The sequence below is a fragment of the Ursus maritimus genome, unplaced genomic scaffold, assembly GCF_017311325.1.
Source record: "Ursus maritimus isolate PB19 unplaced genomic scaffold, ASM1731132v1 scaffold_11, whole genome shotgun sequence".
Classification (NCBI taxonomy): domain Eukaryota; kingdom Metazoa; phylum Chordata; class Mammalia; order Carnivora; family Ursidae; genus Ursus; species Ursus maritimus.
The window spans coordinates 5,151,314-5,166,286 of record NW_024423453.1 but is presented as its reverse complement, the minus strand read 5'-3'; the positions used below and the strand labels follow the sequence as shown (position 1 = coordinate 5,166,286).

At 42.7% G+C, this 14,973-nt stretch overlaps 1 protein-coding gene across 12 annotated transcripts in view; it reads right to left on the bottom strand.

Annotated features, from left to right (window-relative positions):
• The window catches only part of MCUB (mitochondrial calcium uniporter dominant negative subunit beta), a 105,288-nt gene extending 90,519 nt beyond the window's left edge, over positions 1-14,769 (bottom strand). For 6 of the 12 annotated variants that reach the window (XR_005833859.1, XM_040626226.1, XM_040626227.1 and 3 more), the window contains exon 1: positions 14,537-14,769. Coding sequence is in view for 11 of the 12 variants with exons in the window: in XM_040626226.1 (XP_040482160.1) it covers positions 14,537-14,638 (102 nt within the window). In the remaining variant the exon portion in view is untranslated. The remainder of the gene's footprint in view (positions 1-14,536) is intronic. The other 6 variants (XM_040626233.1, XM_040626232.1, XM_040626235.1 and 3 more) reach the window with 2 other exon arrangements.
• Between the last annotated feature and the right edge of the window lie 204 nt (positions 14,770-14,973).

Below are 14,973 nucleotides of genomic sequence, written 5' to 3'. Positions count from 1 at the left end.
CAGCCCAGGGGAAGGGGGGTCCCTACTCCCCTTGAGGTGGTCTTGGGTCCACCGTCCCCGACCCCCCACTACTAGCCCAGGCTTACTGTACCACCTCTGGCAGTTCCCCTGCCCCACACCCCCGTGTAGAGTCCTTTCTGTATAAACTCTCTTCTGATTACCCTTATCTGACTGAGCCATCTGTTTCCTGTTGGGATTCTGAATTAGACAATCACCTTATACTCTGACTAGCAGTCCAGAAGAGTTCTCACATCATGACGTGCTTTACACTTTGAGTATTGTTCTCTGCCAATTTGATAGGTCAAAAAAAAAAAAAAAAAAGAGAAAATGTACCCATTGCCCTGTTTTTACATTTATCAGTGATATTTACTAGTTTTCATATGTTTATTAGGCATTTTTAAATTCCTTTTCTGAGAATCACTTATGACCTCTACCCATTTCTCTACTGAGATCTTAGTGGGTTATTTACTTTTTAAAGATTTTATTTATTCATTTGAGAGAGTGAGAATAAGCAGGGGGAGAGTCAGAGGGCCAGGGAGAAGCAGACTCCCCGCTGAGCAGGGAGCTGGACATGGGGCTCGATCCCAGGACCTGGAGATCATGACCTGAGCCAAAGGCAGACACTAAACCATCTGAGCCACCAGGCGCCCCTCTTAGTGAGTTTTTTAAAATAAGTCTGAATGATCTTCATGGCTGTATCTGCTATTTGGATAAAAGGAACAAACATCTACTTGACTTGGCTTAAGCGAGGATGGAATTTTCTCTAAGGGCAAAGGGATATCTCTCATGGAGCCTCAATGGAAGGATTTAATTAAACCTTGGGAATGGACTAGGGACTGGAGTGTCATATAGAGGTTGGTGAGTCCTCTTGACCCCTATTTCACTCCTCTCTACATGTCAGAGTCATTCTGCTTGATCACTACGAAATGATTTCTACTGCTTCCTAGTCCACAAGGTAGAAAATGATCATTACCAACCAGCTCCAAGTGAACTACTCCACTGTTCAAAAGAGCAGCCACCAGGGACGGCAATCCTAAACCCCATTCCACATTCCGGGGTCAGGTGACCAGCTGAATGCAAGTCATGTCCTAAGATGGCCAACTGTGCTGCAACCATGTATTGAAGAGCGAGGAAGACAGCTGAAAAAGATGACCAGCAGAGACCACAAAGATGTGTTCCAAAGTTTCAAAACCAGTAACATTGCTATGCTCAAATCGTTTCAACGCTCACTGCTGTGCCTATGAAAAACCTTTTACGACGTCTACCTAATAGTTTTAAATAAGCAAAATTATAAATACAGTATTAAGATATTTCATCCTAATTCAGTTCCAAAGGTACATTCAAGTAATAGAATTTCTCTCCGAGAGGTCAGACTTGAATGTTTCATACAATTGCAGGCATAACAACAACTGTTGATTACAATGCTTAGTCACTGGCATAAATTCAGACTTCACTAATTAATTGTGGCACAGTCCTACTAAATGAAATAAACTAATTAAATGAAACTGCCTGGATTCATTATAAAGTGAATTTCATATGCAAAGAAGAACTATAACCTGTTAGCAGAAGATCCGTGCTTAAACTCAGACTGACAACAGTTATGAGTAGCACACCTAGGGGGGTGACTTCCAGGCAAGAACTCACAGCAAACATCCTAAACCCAAACCTTTCCAGAAAGAATAATATTCTATAAAGGGCCAAAACACAAACCACCACAGCTAAATAGTCATTACACTCTAACAATCCAAAGGTTTTTTTTGTTTTGTTTTGTTTTAAAGATTTTATTTATTTGACAGAGAGAGAGACAGCCAGCAACAGAGGGAACACAAGCAGGGGGAGTGGGAGAGGAAGAAGCAGGCTCCTAGCAGAGGAGCCCAATGTGGGGCTCGATCCCATAACGCCGGGATCACGCCCTGAGCCGAAGGCAGACGCTTAACCGCTGTGCCACCCAGGCGCCCCCCCCCCCAAAGTTTTTCTTGATAGAGAAGGCAGACAGTAAGGAGGGGACAACAAGAGCTACTAATTTTTAGCCAGTTTGTCAATGTCCAGACTTAGGCAGTTTCTGACTTTGGGATGGATAGCAAAGACTGCAGACCTAAGGGACCTCACAGAACATTAGCAGTGAAAGGAACCTTACAGGTCACCTCAGCTGACCTCCCATTTTGACCCTGACCTGCCCGAGGTCCCAATGAACTCTTCTCAAGCCGACTTCTTGGCTGCTCAATCATCCACACCTTATCTTCCTACTTGCTCAGTCTAACTTCCTGGTGCACGTGTGTGTGTGTATGTGTGTGTGTGTAGCTGTATTACCTGTTCCTCTGCGGGTTGGAGTCTGTGTTCCTGAACAGTCAAGTGCTGCTTCCTTGATTTCTGATCTAGACTATAAGCACTATAGCATATCCAAAATTACCAGCCCTTCAACCAGTGACCCAGCCATGGGCTGGCCTCTTGTCTCCCATCCCACCTTGGCTTTACCAGGTTGGCCATGCCCACGAGAGCAGCTGTCACTTTCAAGCACTGCACAGGTGCTGCCTCATCCCACCTGTGATGGTTATTAACTTAACTTCCAGTAAGTTCCAAATTCATCCTTTTTGACTTCTCCGTGAAAATGGATCTGGGCCCTTTAAACGGTTTTACTTTGCTGGTTGGCACTAAAGTTTTGTCAGTAGGGGGCACTAGAGAGACACTGGAGGAGGAAAAGAGTTCTGGTCGGCCGTGTTCACTGAGCAGGCTCCAGCAGTCCTTCTCTGGCGTCTGCCCAAGTTCTTCCAGTAACATAAGAGTCCTGTGCTTTAAGAAGCAGCCTATCCGTTGGTGAACAGCCAGAATATATATAAATACTTTCTTAAACCGAGCTGAGCTCTGCCCACCTAGTCTGCCCAATCTCAGGTGTGATTTCCTTGCTCTGAAGCAACACAGGATAACAACTTTCTTTCATAAGAAGCCTTCTTAGATATTTGAAAACAAATATTTGCTGCTTCTTTGCCTTCCTTTCACCTGATTGAGAATATCCGGTCCTTTTCATCATCTTTTACAGAAATCCCCAACACCTTAATCCTCGTCTGGATGTACCTCCCTCCCCACCAGCTTGTCAGTGTCCCTTCTAACGTACCGCCTCAGAGACAAACCATAATGCCCTGAGGCAGATGCAGCAGGACCGTCAGTCCTGATACGATGTAAGGGACTAGGGCTTGAGGCGATCGCCATGTTCCACTTCCCCTCAGTTAAGAGTCACACTCATCCCACACATTTTTCCCCATTGAGAGAGACTTGCTTTCAGAAATCTAGGGTTGATGCATGCTTACCAGATTAATCTGTATGGAATGAGAATAAGAAGCCTCCAGAAAAAGAGAATTCCACAGGACCTAGGATGATCATTCATGATGTAACAATGCCGGGCTAAGACACAGGCACCATTATTATTATAATATGTTCTGATCAGTGGTAATAGTATTATCCATTTCCAATTATATGTGTATCTACATAATATATATTGTATACTATATATTACATATTAAAAATATCTCTCTATACATATTAAAAAATAGGCCCTTTGGACAACTGTTTCATTAAAGCCTTATTAACGTTTCATGGAAAATTAAATATAGTGCCCAAGTTCAAGGCATGCATGAGTATCTATGGTAATCTATCCATTTCATGATATAAAACACTAATTACACTGAAGTACATGAAAAATAATGGGAAAGGAAGACATTTCTTGTATCTCAAAGTTAATCAGAGTAACGCATTCAAGACTGATCGACAGTGGGAGCACCTGGCTGGCTCAGCAGGAGGGGCACGGGACTCGATCTCAGGGCCGGCTGTGAGCAGTGTGAGCCCCGTGTGGGGTGTAGAGATTACTGAAATAAATCTTAAAACACAAACAAACAAAAATGATCAACAGTGATATCCAAGCCTGGCAAATTAAAATTAAAAAACCAGCATATAAGCCAAAGAAAGGCGAGTAAGTAAATAATGTGGTGAGGAGGCATGATACAAGGTCATATTAATAAAACACCTTCTGAATATAACCTGAATTACAGATTATTCTCAATATTATGTTATATACTAAGCTATAGTTCATTCTAAAACACAGCATCTTTCAACAATCCTAAGTATCCAATTAAGATTGCCCTTTAAAAAAAAAAAATCCCTTTTTTAGACCATATCTCTAACAGGCTAGCCTAAAAAATGCAATTAAATTCATATACTAGATAGTCATGGTACTTTTATAATTTTTATCTATTAATCATCACAATTCCTCTAAAAGAAGTCCTTCCCTAAAACCATACTGTCAGCATCTCTTCTCTACTTTTTCCCCCCTCCTTATCAAGTGTCATTGCATAAAGTTGAATTCTGGCTTCAGCTTCTAATTGAACCAACAGAACTTATTTCTCTTCCTTAGCTTCGAGTGTGCAAGTGAGACTACACCCTTTCCTATTAAGCTACAGCCCGGAGGGCAGCTTATAATGAACCTAACAAGGTGTCAAATGTTCCTGTTCTAGCCCAAATTAAAAATGCTACATTTCCATCATTTCCTTTTTAAGTTTTCCAGAAAGAAGTAAAGCTTCCCTGTAAATATCTATTGCTGAGGAACACATATAAACAAAGTTCAACAGAGCCTTGGAAATTCAGTGCCCACAAAATGCAAAACTCTGTTTCTGGCCAACAGGCCTGCAGCCGAAACAGCTAAACGTCCATGGAAATCCACCTCTCTTCTTCCACACTAATCAAATTTTAGCTGGAACTTGGCTCCCTGCCAGGACTACATCTCTCAGCCCCCTTGTAGCTAAATGTGGCCATCTGACAGAGTCAATGAAATATTCAACGGAATGTGAGCATGGGTGTTATGTGACATCACCAGCCTCACCCATTTACACCTTGCAAATACAAAAACAAAACAAAACCCTACAGTCCTTTGACTTCGGAAGCCACATGTTGACAATGACAGAAAAAAGGGTCGGCTTAAGGTCCCTGAATGACTGTGTGGAGCAGAGCTAGTGCTGACCTAAAAAAATCACCTCGGAACCATTTCCTAGAAAGAAAAAACTATGGCTTAAAAACTGGGTTTAATTATTGCTGGGTCTTTTGCGTCAGCAAAAGCTGAACCTTATAGCTTATTCTACCAATAGAGATAATAGAAAATTCATTTAGAAAATGATCTGAGAGTGAAATAAGTCAAGCAGAGAAAAACAATTATCACATGGTTTCACTCATTTATGGAACATAAGAAATAGCAGAGAGATTGGTAGGAGAAGGGAGGGAAGAATGAAGGGAGGGTAAAGAGAAGGGGGAATGAACCACGAGAGACTATGGACTCTGGGAAACAAACTGAGGGTTTCAGAGGGGAGGGGGTGGGGCATTGGGCTAGGAGGGTGATGGTATTAAGGAGGGCATGTATTGCATGGAGCACTGGGTATTATACGCAAACAATGAATCATGGAACACTACATCAAAAACTAATGATGTACTGTATGGTGAATAACATAATAAAACATTTTTTAAAAAGAAAAAAGAAAAATAAATAAAAAATAAAGGTAGGGTTGAACAAAAAAAAAGAAAAATGATTTGAGAAAGGAAAAGGAAAAACAGTATATACACACGGACTGTAAATTCTAACGGTGGATTCAGATTAAAGGCAACCAGTACCCATGGTTTAATGAAAATTCCAAAGAGAAATAAACCCATTGGAATGAATGCATGTGCCAATGCACCGCTTCCTGAACATTCCCTACCCAAGTCTTCACCTCTTCACCCATCATGTTACTTCTCCCACAAAATTAGAACTCACCACAGGACTGATTGTTCCCCTGCCTTCAGACAGCAACTCATCATCTTGGTCCCAGTCTTTCCATTCTCTTCCTTCTGTTGATCCCGCCAGGCACTGTGGCCTCATGATTAGGTACAACCCTGATCTACTGAAATCTCCTGAAATCCCTATATGTCTTCACATTCTTCCTTTTGCTCCTCCCATTGTTCTACTTCCGGTTATTCCAGCTCCATGTACAGTAACCATGACTTCATGATTGGTCCTTAGTAATGTACTCACTCACATCATCCCACTAGACACACACTGGATTCTCAGATCCAGATGCATCTTCTAGAAGAGCATCTCTATTACCAGTGCCAAAATCCTGGTATACAGTCTACAGGCCAGGGATTGGAAACTATGACCTATGGGCCAAATCTGACCTATTGCCATTTTTAAAAACAAAGTTTATTGGAAACAGTCACACCTATTCATTTATATATTGTCTACAACTGCTTCACATTACAACACCAGAGCTGAGTTAGTTGTGACACAGACTGTAGGATGCAAACCCTAAAAGGTTCACTATCCAGACGTCAACATAAAAAGTTGATCAAGGGGCTCCTGGGTGGCTCAGTTGGTTAACTGTCTGCCTTCGACACACGTCATGATCTCAGGGTCCTGGGATCGAGCCTGCTTCTCCCTCTCCCTCTGATGCTCCCCCTGCTTGTGTGCTCTTGCTCTCACTCTCTCAAATATTTTTTAAAAAATAAAAATTTTAAAAAAGAAAAAGTTAATCAACATGTGGTATAGACCAACATCATTGCTCATAAAGACAATGGCAACTATCTTCTTATCCCTTATTCATTCAGCACCACAAGACCTGTACTGGCAGAATAAGAAACACAAACATATATGCACCCAGAGATATAAAATATATGCCACCTCCCTTAATCAGCCCCTAAGCTCTGCAAGACCATAGACGGTAATCTTACTCATGGCAACTCCACACTACAAAGTAGGGTATGCTTCTGAATAGTAATAAAAAGATGGCTAAAGGAAAGGACCTGCAGGTTTCTTAACATCAAAAATTATATTCTTTTCCTTGGGGTTTATTTCCCAAAAGGTTAATCTTGTATTTTGCCCGGGAGCTATATCATACAAATAAACATTTTTATCATTGATTATAAATAACTTATTTAAGTTTTAATGATTGAGCTTTTAGTACTAACACTAATAATTTTGGCAATCCCAATACCTCACTTTACAAGTCCAGAACTAGTATGATCTAATACTTTGAGAATCCCATTTAGGAAAGCCCTTGTCTATGGAGACAAGTGCTATCTTCCTCACATGTAAACAATCCTCCTAAATCAACACTACACCTTAAGAACAGCCAAGACCATTATTAAAAAGGAAAAACAAGTGTTGACGAGAAGGTGAAGAAAAAGGGAACTCTCGTGCACTGTTGGCCGGAATGTACATTGGTGCAGCCACTGTGGAAAATAGTATGGAGGTTCCTCAAAAAATTAAAAATAGGACTGCCGTATGATTCAGCAATTCCACTTCTGGGTATTTAAATGAAAAAAAAAAAACAAAACACACAACTGCTAACCTGAAAAGATCTCTGCACCCTCATGCCCCCTGCAACCTTATTTACAATACCCAAGATATAGAAACAGCCTAAGCGTACATCGATAGATGAAGAAAATGTGGTGCACACACACAGTGGAGTATTATCCAGCCATAAAAAAGAATGAAATCTTGCCATCTGCAGTAAATAGATGGACCTTGAGGGCATTATGTTACCAGGTTAGACAGAAAAAGACAAATACCAAGTGATCTCACTTCTATGTGGAATCTAAAAAAGAAAAAAAAAAAAAAAAAAACAAGCTGATAGATACAGAGAACAGACTGGTGGTTGCCAGAGATGGGGGACAGGTGAAATGGGTAAAGATGGTCAAAAGACAGACTTTCAGCTATAAAAATACATGTCACGGGGATGGAACCCACAGCATGGCAACTATAGTAACACTGTATTGCATATTTGAAAGTTGCTAAGAGTAAATCTTAAAAGTTCTCATCTCAAGAAAAATACTTCTCTAACTATGTATGGTGACAGATGTTAACTAGACTTATCATGGCGATTGTTTTACAATATATATACAAATATCAAATCATTTATGTTGTATGCCTGAAATAAATATAATGTTGAAGGTCATATACCTCAATAAAAGAATAAAAACAGCCAAGAAAACTCACAACCTTACACACCAGGCTGTACTTAATTTATGCTTCATTAAATTATGTTAATTATATCCTTTAAAACTCCTGATTTGAAAGCATATCTGAAATAAAACCACTTAAAATATGATTTAAGATTACTGCTTTCTTCTGATAGAAAATACAATAAAGATTATTTTGATTAACTTTTTAAAAATCTTCAATTACTCAAGGCTCATATCACAAAAAGTAGGGAAGAATGCTTCAGGTGTTCTCCCCCCTTAAGTGAAGAAGAGGAAATCGAGAAGACCTGAAGAGAGCACACCATTAGGAACTCTGTAATATTTAGTTCTTGATCAGCCATCCACTCACCCTCTACCAGACAACCATGTATTATGCACCTACTGTGGCAGGGCAGAGGCCATTGGAGGTGAGGAGAAACAATTCTGACCACAAAGTACTGAGAGAATCCAGGTCGGAGAACCATATGAGCACAACTAGAACACATGGTGGGATGCTCTAAGTGCCTCGGGAGGGAAAAAAAGGACGTGGTTAATTCTGTGGGCACAGACAGGTGGACCTCAGCAAAATGGAGATCCAGGCAGTGGGTGGGTGGGTACCGGAACTCAGCCTTGGAGGAAGTGCAGAATTCAGGAGTGAGAAGGAAAGGTGGAGCCGGACACGGAAGGCACGGAGTAGAAAGTGGGACAGAAGGGATGAGGCCACAGGATTTCTGGATCAACTCTACCTTCTGTTTTAAAGCTTTCTTACCTTGGCTTCATGAATAACCAACCCATAAAACGATAATTTATAAGGTCAAAAGAAACCATACTTTCTCCTGAAAAGTGGAAACTGCTTTATTATGTATTATCTGAAACATTCTCAAAGCAGACTTGCAGAAATGAGTCATCAGACTGTAGAGTGTCATCACAAATATCCTCTAGCAAGGGCTTAGAGAGCCAATACTATGTTGATCTGTTTGCAGACATTTTCTAAAACAATGTTTTTTCAGGTTTATGGTCACAATCCTGTCAGCCTCTCTAATAAAAATGTACACTTATATTCCAGCTGCATTACTGGTGCAAAGAGCAGTTATTCATCAAACACCTTTTAAAATCCTCTCTTCAAATAACCTATTCAGCCTACTGGGGACACTCATACCAAAAACAAACAAAATATTTAACAAGAGACAGCCACACACCAATACGCACACACGCAGAGTCAGGAAAAAAAACAAGGGTTTGTCAAAAAGAATAACTTCTTCCTTCCTCCAACTAGATTCAGGACGTTTATGTACTGTTTTGCCTAAGAGGTTAAAAATAAGCTAATTCATCAAGTCCCAGAAAGGCGATTTGAGCAATGTGTTCATTATAAAAGCACTCCTACAACAAAATAATTACGCGTTCCCAGAGGAATTAAAATAATGGGATTACCACTTGTGTCCGCAGTTTTCTAAGCCAAACCATCTACTCCATCTAGTAAGTATCCAAAGACCCTCAGGTACAACACCTGCTTGGGAGATGACCCTTGCCAATCAGGAAGACTCTCTGCTCCCTAAAGTTTGCCACAGTAAGGCTCTGTGCACTCTCCATTTCTTGCTAGGAGGTTTAATGGTTCGGGTCATTTCTTGTTTCTGCTCACAGGCTATAGACATTTCAACTCCGGCTCCCTCTCTTGTTGCTCTTTTCACGGCTCCCTACTTCTTGCCCTGAAATCTGAGACAAATTCTCTTCAATAAACTTTGTTTATAGTGCAGATTTCATACATCATTTCTCACCAGTATTGTGAATCCTGAATAGAAATCGAATTATCCCCAGGAAATCTGCGTGGCTCAGTTGGTTAAGCATCTGCCTCAGGCTCAGGTCATGACCCCAGGGTCCTGGGATGGAGACCGGGTATCAGGCTCCTTGCTCAGCAGGGAGCCTGCTTCTCCCTCCTCCTGCTTGTGCGCTCACTCACTCCCTCCCTCTCACAAATTTTTTTTAATCTTAAAAAATAAAATAAAAAGAAATCTAATTATCCCCAAAAGACCTGCCAAACAAAAGCCTGGACTGCAATGCTCTCTAGTCCCTTTCTAATGAAGTTGCATCTAAGATAAAAATCATGTACAATCAAGTAATACCACCTAGGAGACTGCGTGGGGACAGGTGCCGGTTGGCCACACTTCCGCAATTAACTACTTAGAACATATTTGTTCAAACACCAAGAGCTGATTTTTTTAATTTCTTAAAACCTTATTTATGGGGCGCCTGGGTGGCTCAGTTGGTTAAGCGTCTGCCTTTGGCTCAGATCATGATCCTAGGGTCTTGGGATCAAGCCCCAAGTGGGCTCCTTGCTCAGTGGGGAGTCTGCTCCTCCCTCTGTCCTCCCCCAAACCCTTTCCCCCACCCCTGCTTCTGCGCTCTTGCTCTTGAGCACACGCTCTCAATTTTTTTAAAAAAGTTATTAATGCACCACATTTTCCCATTAAAAGACAATTTCAGAAAAATGGGTGAGGATGTGAACGGAGGAAAAAATGAGGGTAGAGACGATGAAATCATGAGTATGGTAAACACGTAAAATGCTTATCGTCTCACATTTGTTAGAAGGTGGGTTGAAAATCTGGCCCTAGGCTTTCTGGCCGCCAGTGCACAGGGAGAACAGCACTGGCGACACATTCATTTCACTGCCAGTACCGTAAACCCAGCAACCAGGCAGGAGAAACCAACGACTTAAATACTAAGACTAGACAGCAATTTCTTCTGGGCACCTTTTAATTGACTACCGTGTTTCATAGGGCTGTTTTTTAAAGGTATGCTAATGTGGAAAATTCAGTAAAAACATTTGCGTGAGGGATCCCAGGCAGTCTGAACGTACAGCTCAGAGAAGAGAGAGTTTGTATTTGTTTAAAAAAAAAACAAAAAAACAGGAAAATTCATACTGTGGTCAATTAAATGGGATTTTTAAAAAAGAAGCTACTTCTAGAATATGGCTAACACTGTTTATTATCTATTGGTTTATAGCCTACAGGTTAGCTCAAGATGTCTATTTTATAATGGTTTTAGGGTTCTAATGCTAGATACTCTTGAATAAGCAACATTTCACAGATGAAAACACTGCTAACAACAGAATGAAGTATCAGAGCAAGACAATTCTGACATGCTTACCCAATGCAATAAATTTCAATTCCTTCTCAAAGGGAAAACAGTTATTACAATCACAAGGTAGAACTGTCACTCTACTTTACTGACTGCCCAAGATCATACAAGAGGATTGTTCGACCTAATTAAGACAACCATTCTGACACTGACAATGTTTTATTCAGTACTATACTTACGTCTCCTGGTAAAATTACAAAATGGCAATTTCAAGATGGAAAGCGCTTTGGGGACCAATGAGATAAGTCTCCTTGTTTTGAAAAGGGAGTACAACAGGCCCAAATAGACCGAATGACTAGGCAAAGTTCAGGGAGCTCTGGGATGGCAAGGCCAGGTGGGCACTCAGATGTCCTAACCACCTAACACCAACTAAATTAGCTGCTCATTCTATTCTATGACCCAAACACAGTTAGTTTATATATAGCTGTCAGATCAACCAATATTTGCCTCAGGTTTTCTACCTTAGTTTCACAGGGACCTCATTCCACAAATATTTATCTGCCAAGATACAAAATTATTTTCTAGCTTAGAGTTTGCCATAAAACAGCACTAATAGTTTAACTGCAATAAATAGTAAAATCTAAAAACAAAAAACTGAGCACGAAAACCTAAGTGTTAGGAAGATGGTAATGTTTTATATTTAACAAACTGTTCTAGAATTACTCTGCCCCAATGTCTTCTATAGTCTAAGTACAATCAGGAGAGAGCTCTGAAACCAGGAGTACAAAATACAGTGCACTAATTACATACCCAAGAGGTAGTTTGGGAGTGAAGTGTCAAATGGGACTGACCTAAATTCAAAAGGTAAAAACAATTTCTAAAGTAACCTTTGGTGGTGGAATGAAAAGCATTGCTTTGTTTCCAGATGTTTAAAAAAAAAAAAAAAAAAGCATATCCAAACTTCTCTGCAAGGTATGCTTGATTTTTTTTAACTTTTATAAACACAGCTTATATAGAGACTCAAATGCTGTGCTGGGGGCCTGAAATCTTACCAGGGAGTTTCTCAAAGCAAGCAGAAAACCCAAATTAAGAAAGTCACAATTAGGGAAGGGCTTTCTGTTTAGAGAGAATTCCCCAGGTGCCATCATCACTCAAAGCTGTGTCCTGTAGAACAGAAAGGCCAGCAGGAGCCACAGATTGCCCTGACAACCACGCAGCCTCGGCCAGCGAGCTGCTGACAAGCCGCGATGCTGACACGGATCCTGACCACAAACACCCGGGCATGCCTTGGCTAAAGGTAACACAACACACTCTTGCTCGCTTCTGCTTCAGATTAAATGTGTTCTTTAAAAAACAATTCTGGTATACGAAACATATCCACGTTGACAAACATATCCAGTGTTGACAAAACACTGACAATTACTTACTATATGAAGGATGAGAATTGTATATTTTCCAAAATTATCAAATCCTCCTGTAAACCACACTCATACTTTCAGAAAAGGTCACATGTAATTGGGAATGCTTGAGAGACTATTAATGACAAGTCCTTGCAAGCTAAGATTTTACAAGCTGTGGGGTTGCAAATATCACTTTTGTTGTGTGTGTTTTTCCTGCTTTCATGGATCCTAGGAGTCTGAATGTGCCAAAAATATATAAAATACTTGTCTTTAGCCACAGGACTTTTCATATCAAATGGGGAGTCCACAAAACTGACTGTAGAATGAAAAATGTCCCTACGGCTAGTGAATCTGATTTGCAGAAATGGCTTAGTAGTCCCAGCTAAAACTCCTAAGTGGCCAGGATATCGGTCAGTTTCTTTAAGGTATGATTTCAAAGAGGCATAGAAAGAAGCAAACTCACAGGCTTGTCTTTCTTCTTTCAGGGGTCTTTTGTGAAGCAACTAATATGATGGAAGCATTTCCACTTCTCAAGTTCAGTAAATTGACTTAATAGAATGGACAGTCAAGACTTAAATATTTGCAAATTAGAAACAAGCCAACGTAAGGCTTAAGTTGATTACCTAGAGGCAAAGTGCTAACCACTGTTCCCCTATGATTAAGCCTAATAAGCCCCCACTGTGTCATTTTCTTTTTTTAAAAGGGCATCCATATTCCTGCTGGGGCATGCAGTGGCACCAGGTGAGACTAGCAACAGGTGGGAAATGTAGAGAGGGGCTTAGAGATGATCATTTGAGAAAGGGCAGCGAGTCTTGGGCTCTGTAACAATTCTACTCCAAATGTTAGATGGACTTAATAGAAAACTGAATTAATCATTTACGTTTAAATGGTGGTATAGTGAAGGGGGTTCCCCCTACTGGGCTGTTCCATTGTTGGGTATATTTTTAACCATGAAGTGCAACACTTTCTAATAAAGTACAATTTCACAAAGTGGAAACCCCTCTCTCCAATTCACTGCTAAATCTATCATTTTAAGGAGCTGGCCCCTTTTCCTAGCTGTTAGTAACAAAATGCCCTTCCTCATTCTCTCTCAAACACTCAGGGAAGGAATTTTAAATATGTATTTAAATATTTCCTCCAGCATTCAAAACTGTGAAGCCCTGAAATAGCTGGAGGGGGAAAAAAAAAACAGGAAGTGAAAGTGACAAGATAATGGCATGGCTTCTCTGTTTTTCTTGCAAACTGCACAGCTAAACGTATTTTTCTCTTTAACGATCTGAAACTAATGGGGGGAGGGGGGCTGAGAATTAAAACTCAGAAACAACGCGCGCTGCCCAACTACACGCACCTGGAAGGCTCTTTCTAATGGGCTGTCTTTCCTCCTCAAGCTCAGTGAGGGCTCCTGTCAGGCTCCATCCCAATCCGAGTGGCACGCAGCATTTTCCCCCTCTCTCTGTCTTTCTAGGACACATCCACTCTCTTCCCTCTCCTCCAAGCAACGGTTCTACACAGGCCACAAGACCACTGTGTCAGGCCAGCTGTTACTCACCGACACACACTCATGATTCACCCATGTCTCAGAACGAAACGCGAGTTTTTCTTCCCCCTTTAGAAGGGAGGGGCTAGTGAGCACACTCGGGGCAGTCACTCTGCTCGGTCGTTTTCTTAGCCCCCCTCGCCACCCACGACCGAGCCGACGGCAAAGTGACTCTGAAAACTTCCTCTTGAGCGCGTTTTGGCCGCGGAGAAACTGCCTCCCGGAGAGATTTTGCAGCTCCCCGGGGCGCCGCCTCATGGTCCCCGCACCCCAACTTGGCGGAGGTGATGCTCGCCCTCGCCGCCGCGGCCTCGCCCTCCCTCGACCCCTGGGCGTGACTGCGCCTGGAGACCTGGGGACCCACGTCTGCGGCCCGGGCGCCCACTTGCCGGGGTCCTCCCGCTGGCGGAGCCGGGGGCCAGCAAAACGCAGTGAACTTGCCGGCCGCTCGGCTTTCGCTCCCGCCCAAGCTGCCCTCCGCAAACTTTTCCAGCCTTCCCCCATACCACCCCAGCCGCCCCCCGCCCCCCGGAGCCCGGCTCAGTCTCACCTGAGGCAGCGGCGTTCGCGGCCGCGGAGGCGCTCGGCCCCGGGGTCCGGGGGTCGGCAGCAACAGCGGGCGTCGCGTCCAGGCGCCCCTCAGGAGCATCATCGTGCCCAGGCGCGGGCTCCCGCACTTCTCAGCCGGCCATCGTCAGCGCCCGCAGGCTGGCCGCCGGCGCTCTCGGTGCGCGCAGCCCGGCCCGAGCCTCCCGCCTGCCCCCGCCTCCCCGCGCCGCGCCGCCGGGCGGGGGGCGGGCTAAGGGGAGGGTGTGTCCCGCTTCCCGCGGCTCTCCGTGCGCGCCCCGGCGCCGGGCTGTTTTCTTTCCTCCGACCGAAAAAAAAGGAAAAAGGGGAGGGGCGCTAGTGAACCGCCCTCCCCCATCGTAGATTTCGAGGGGCAGCGCGAATGCTTGGCCGACCCCTCTTTTTCCCGTGAAAGCCCCT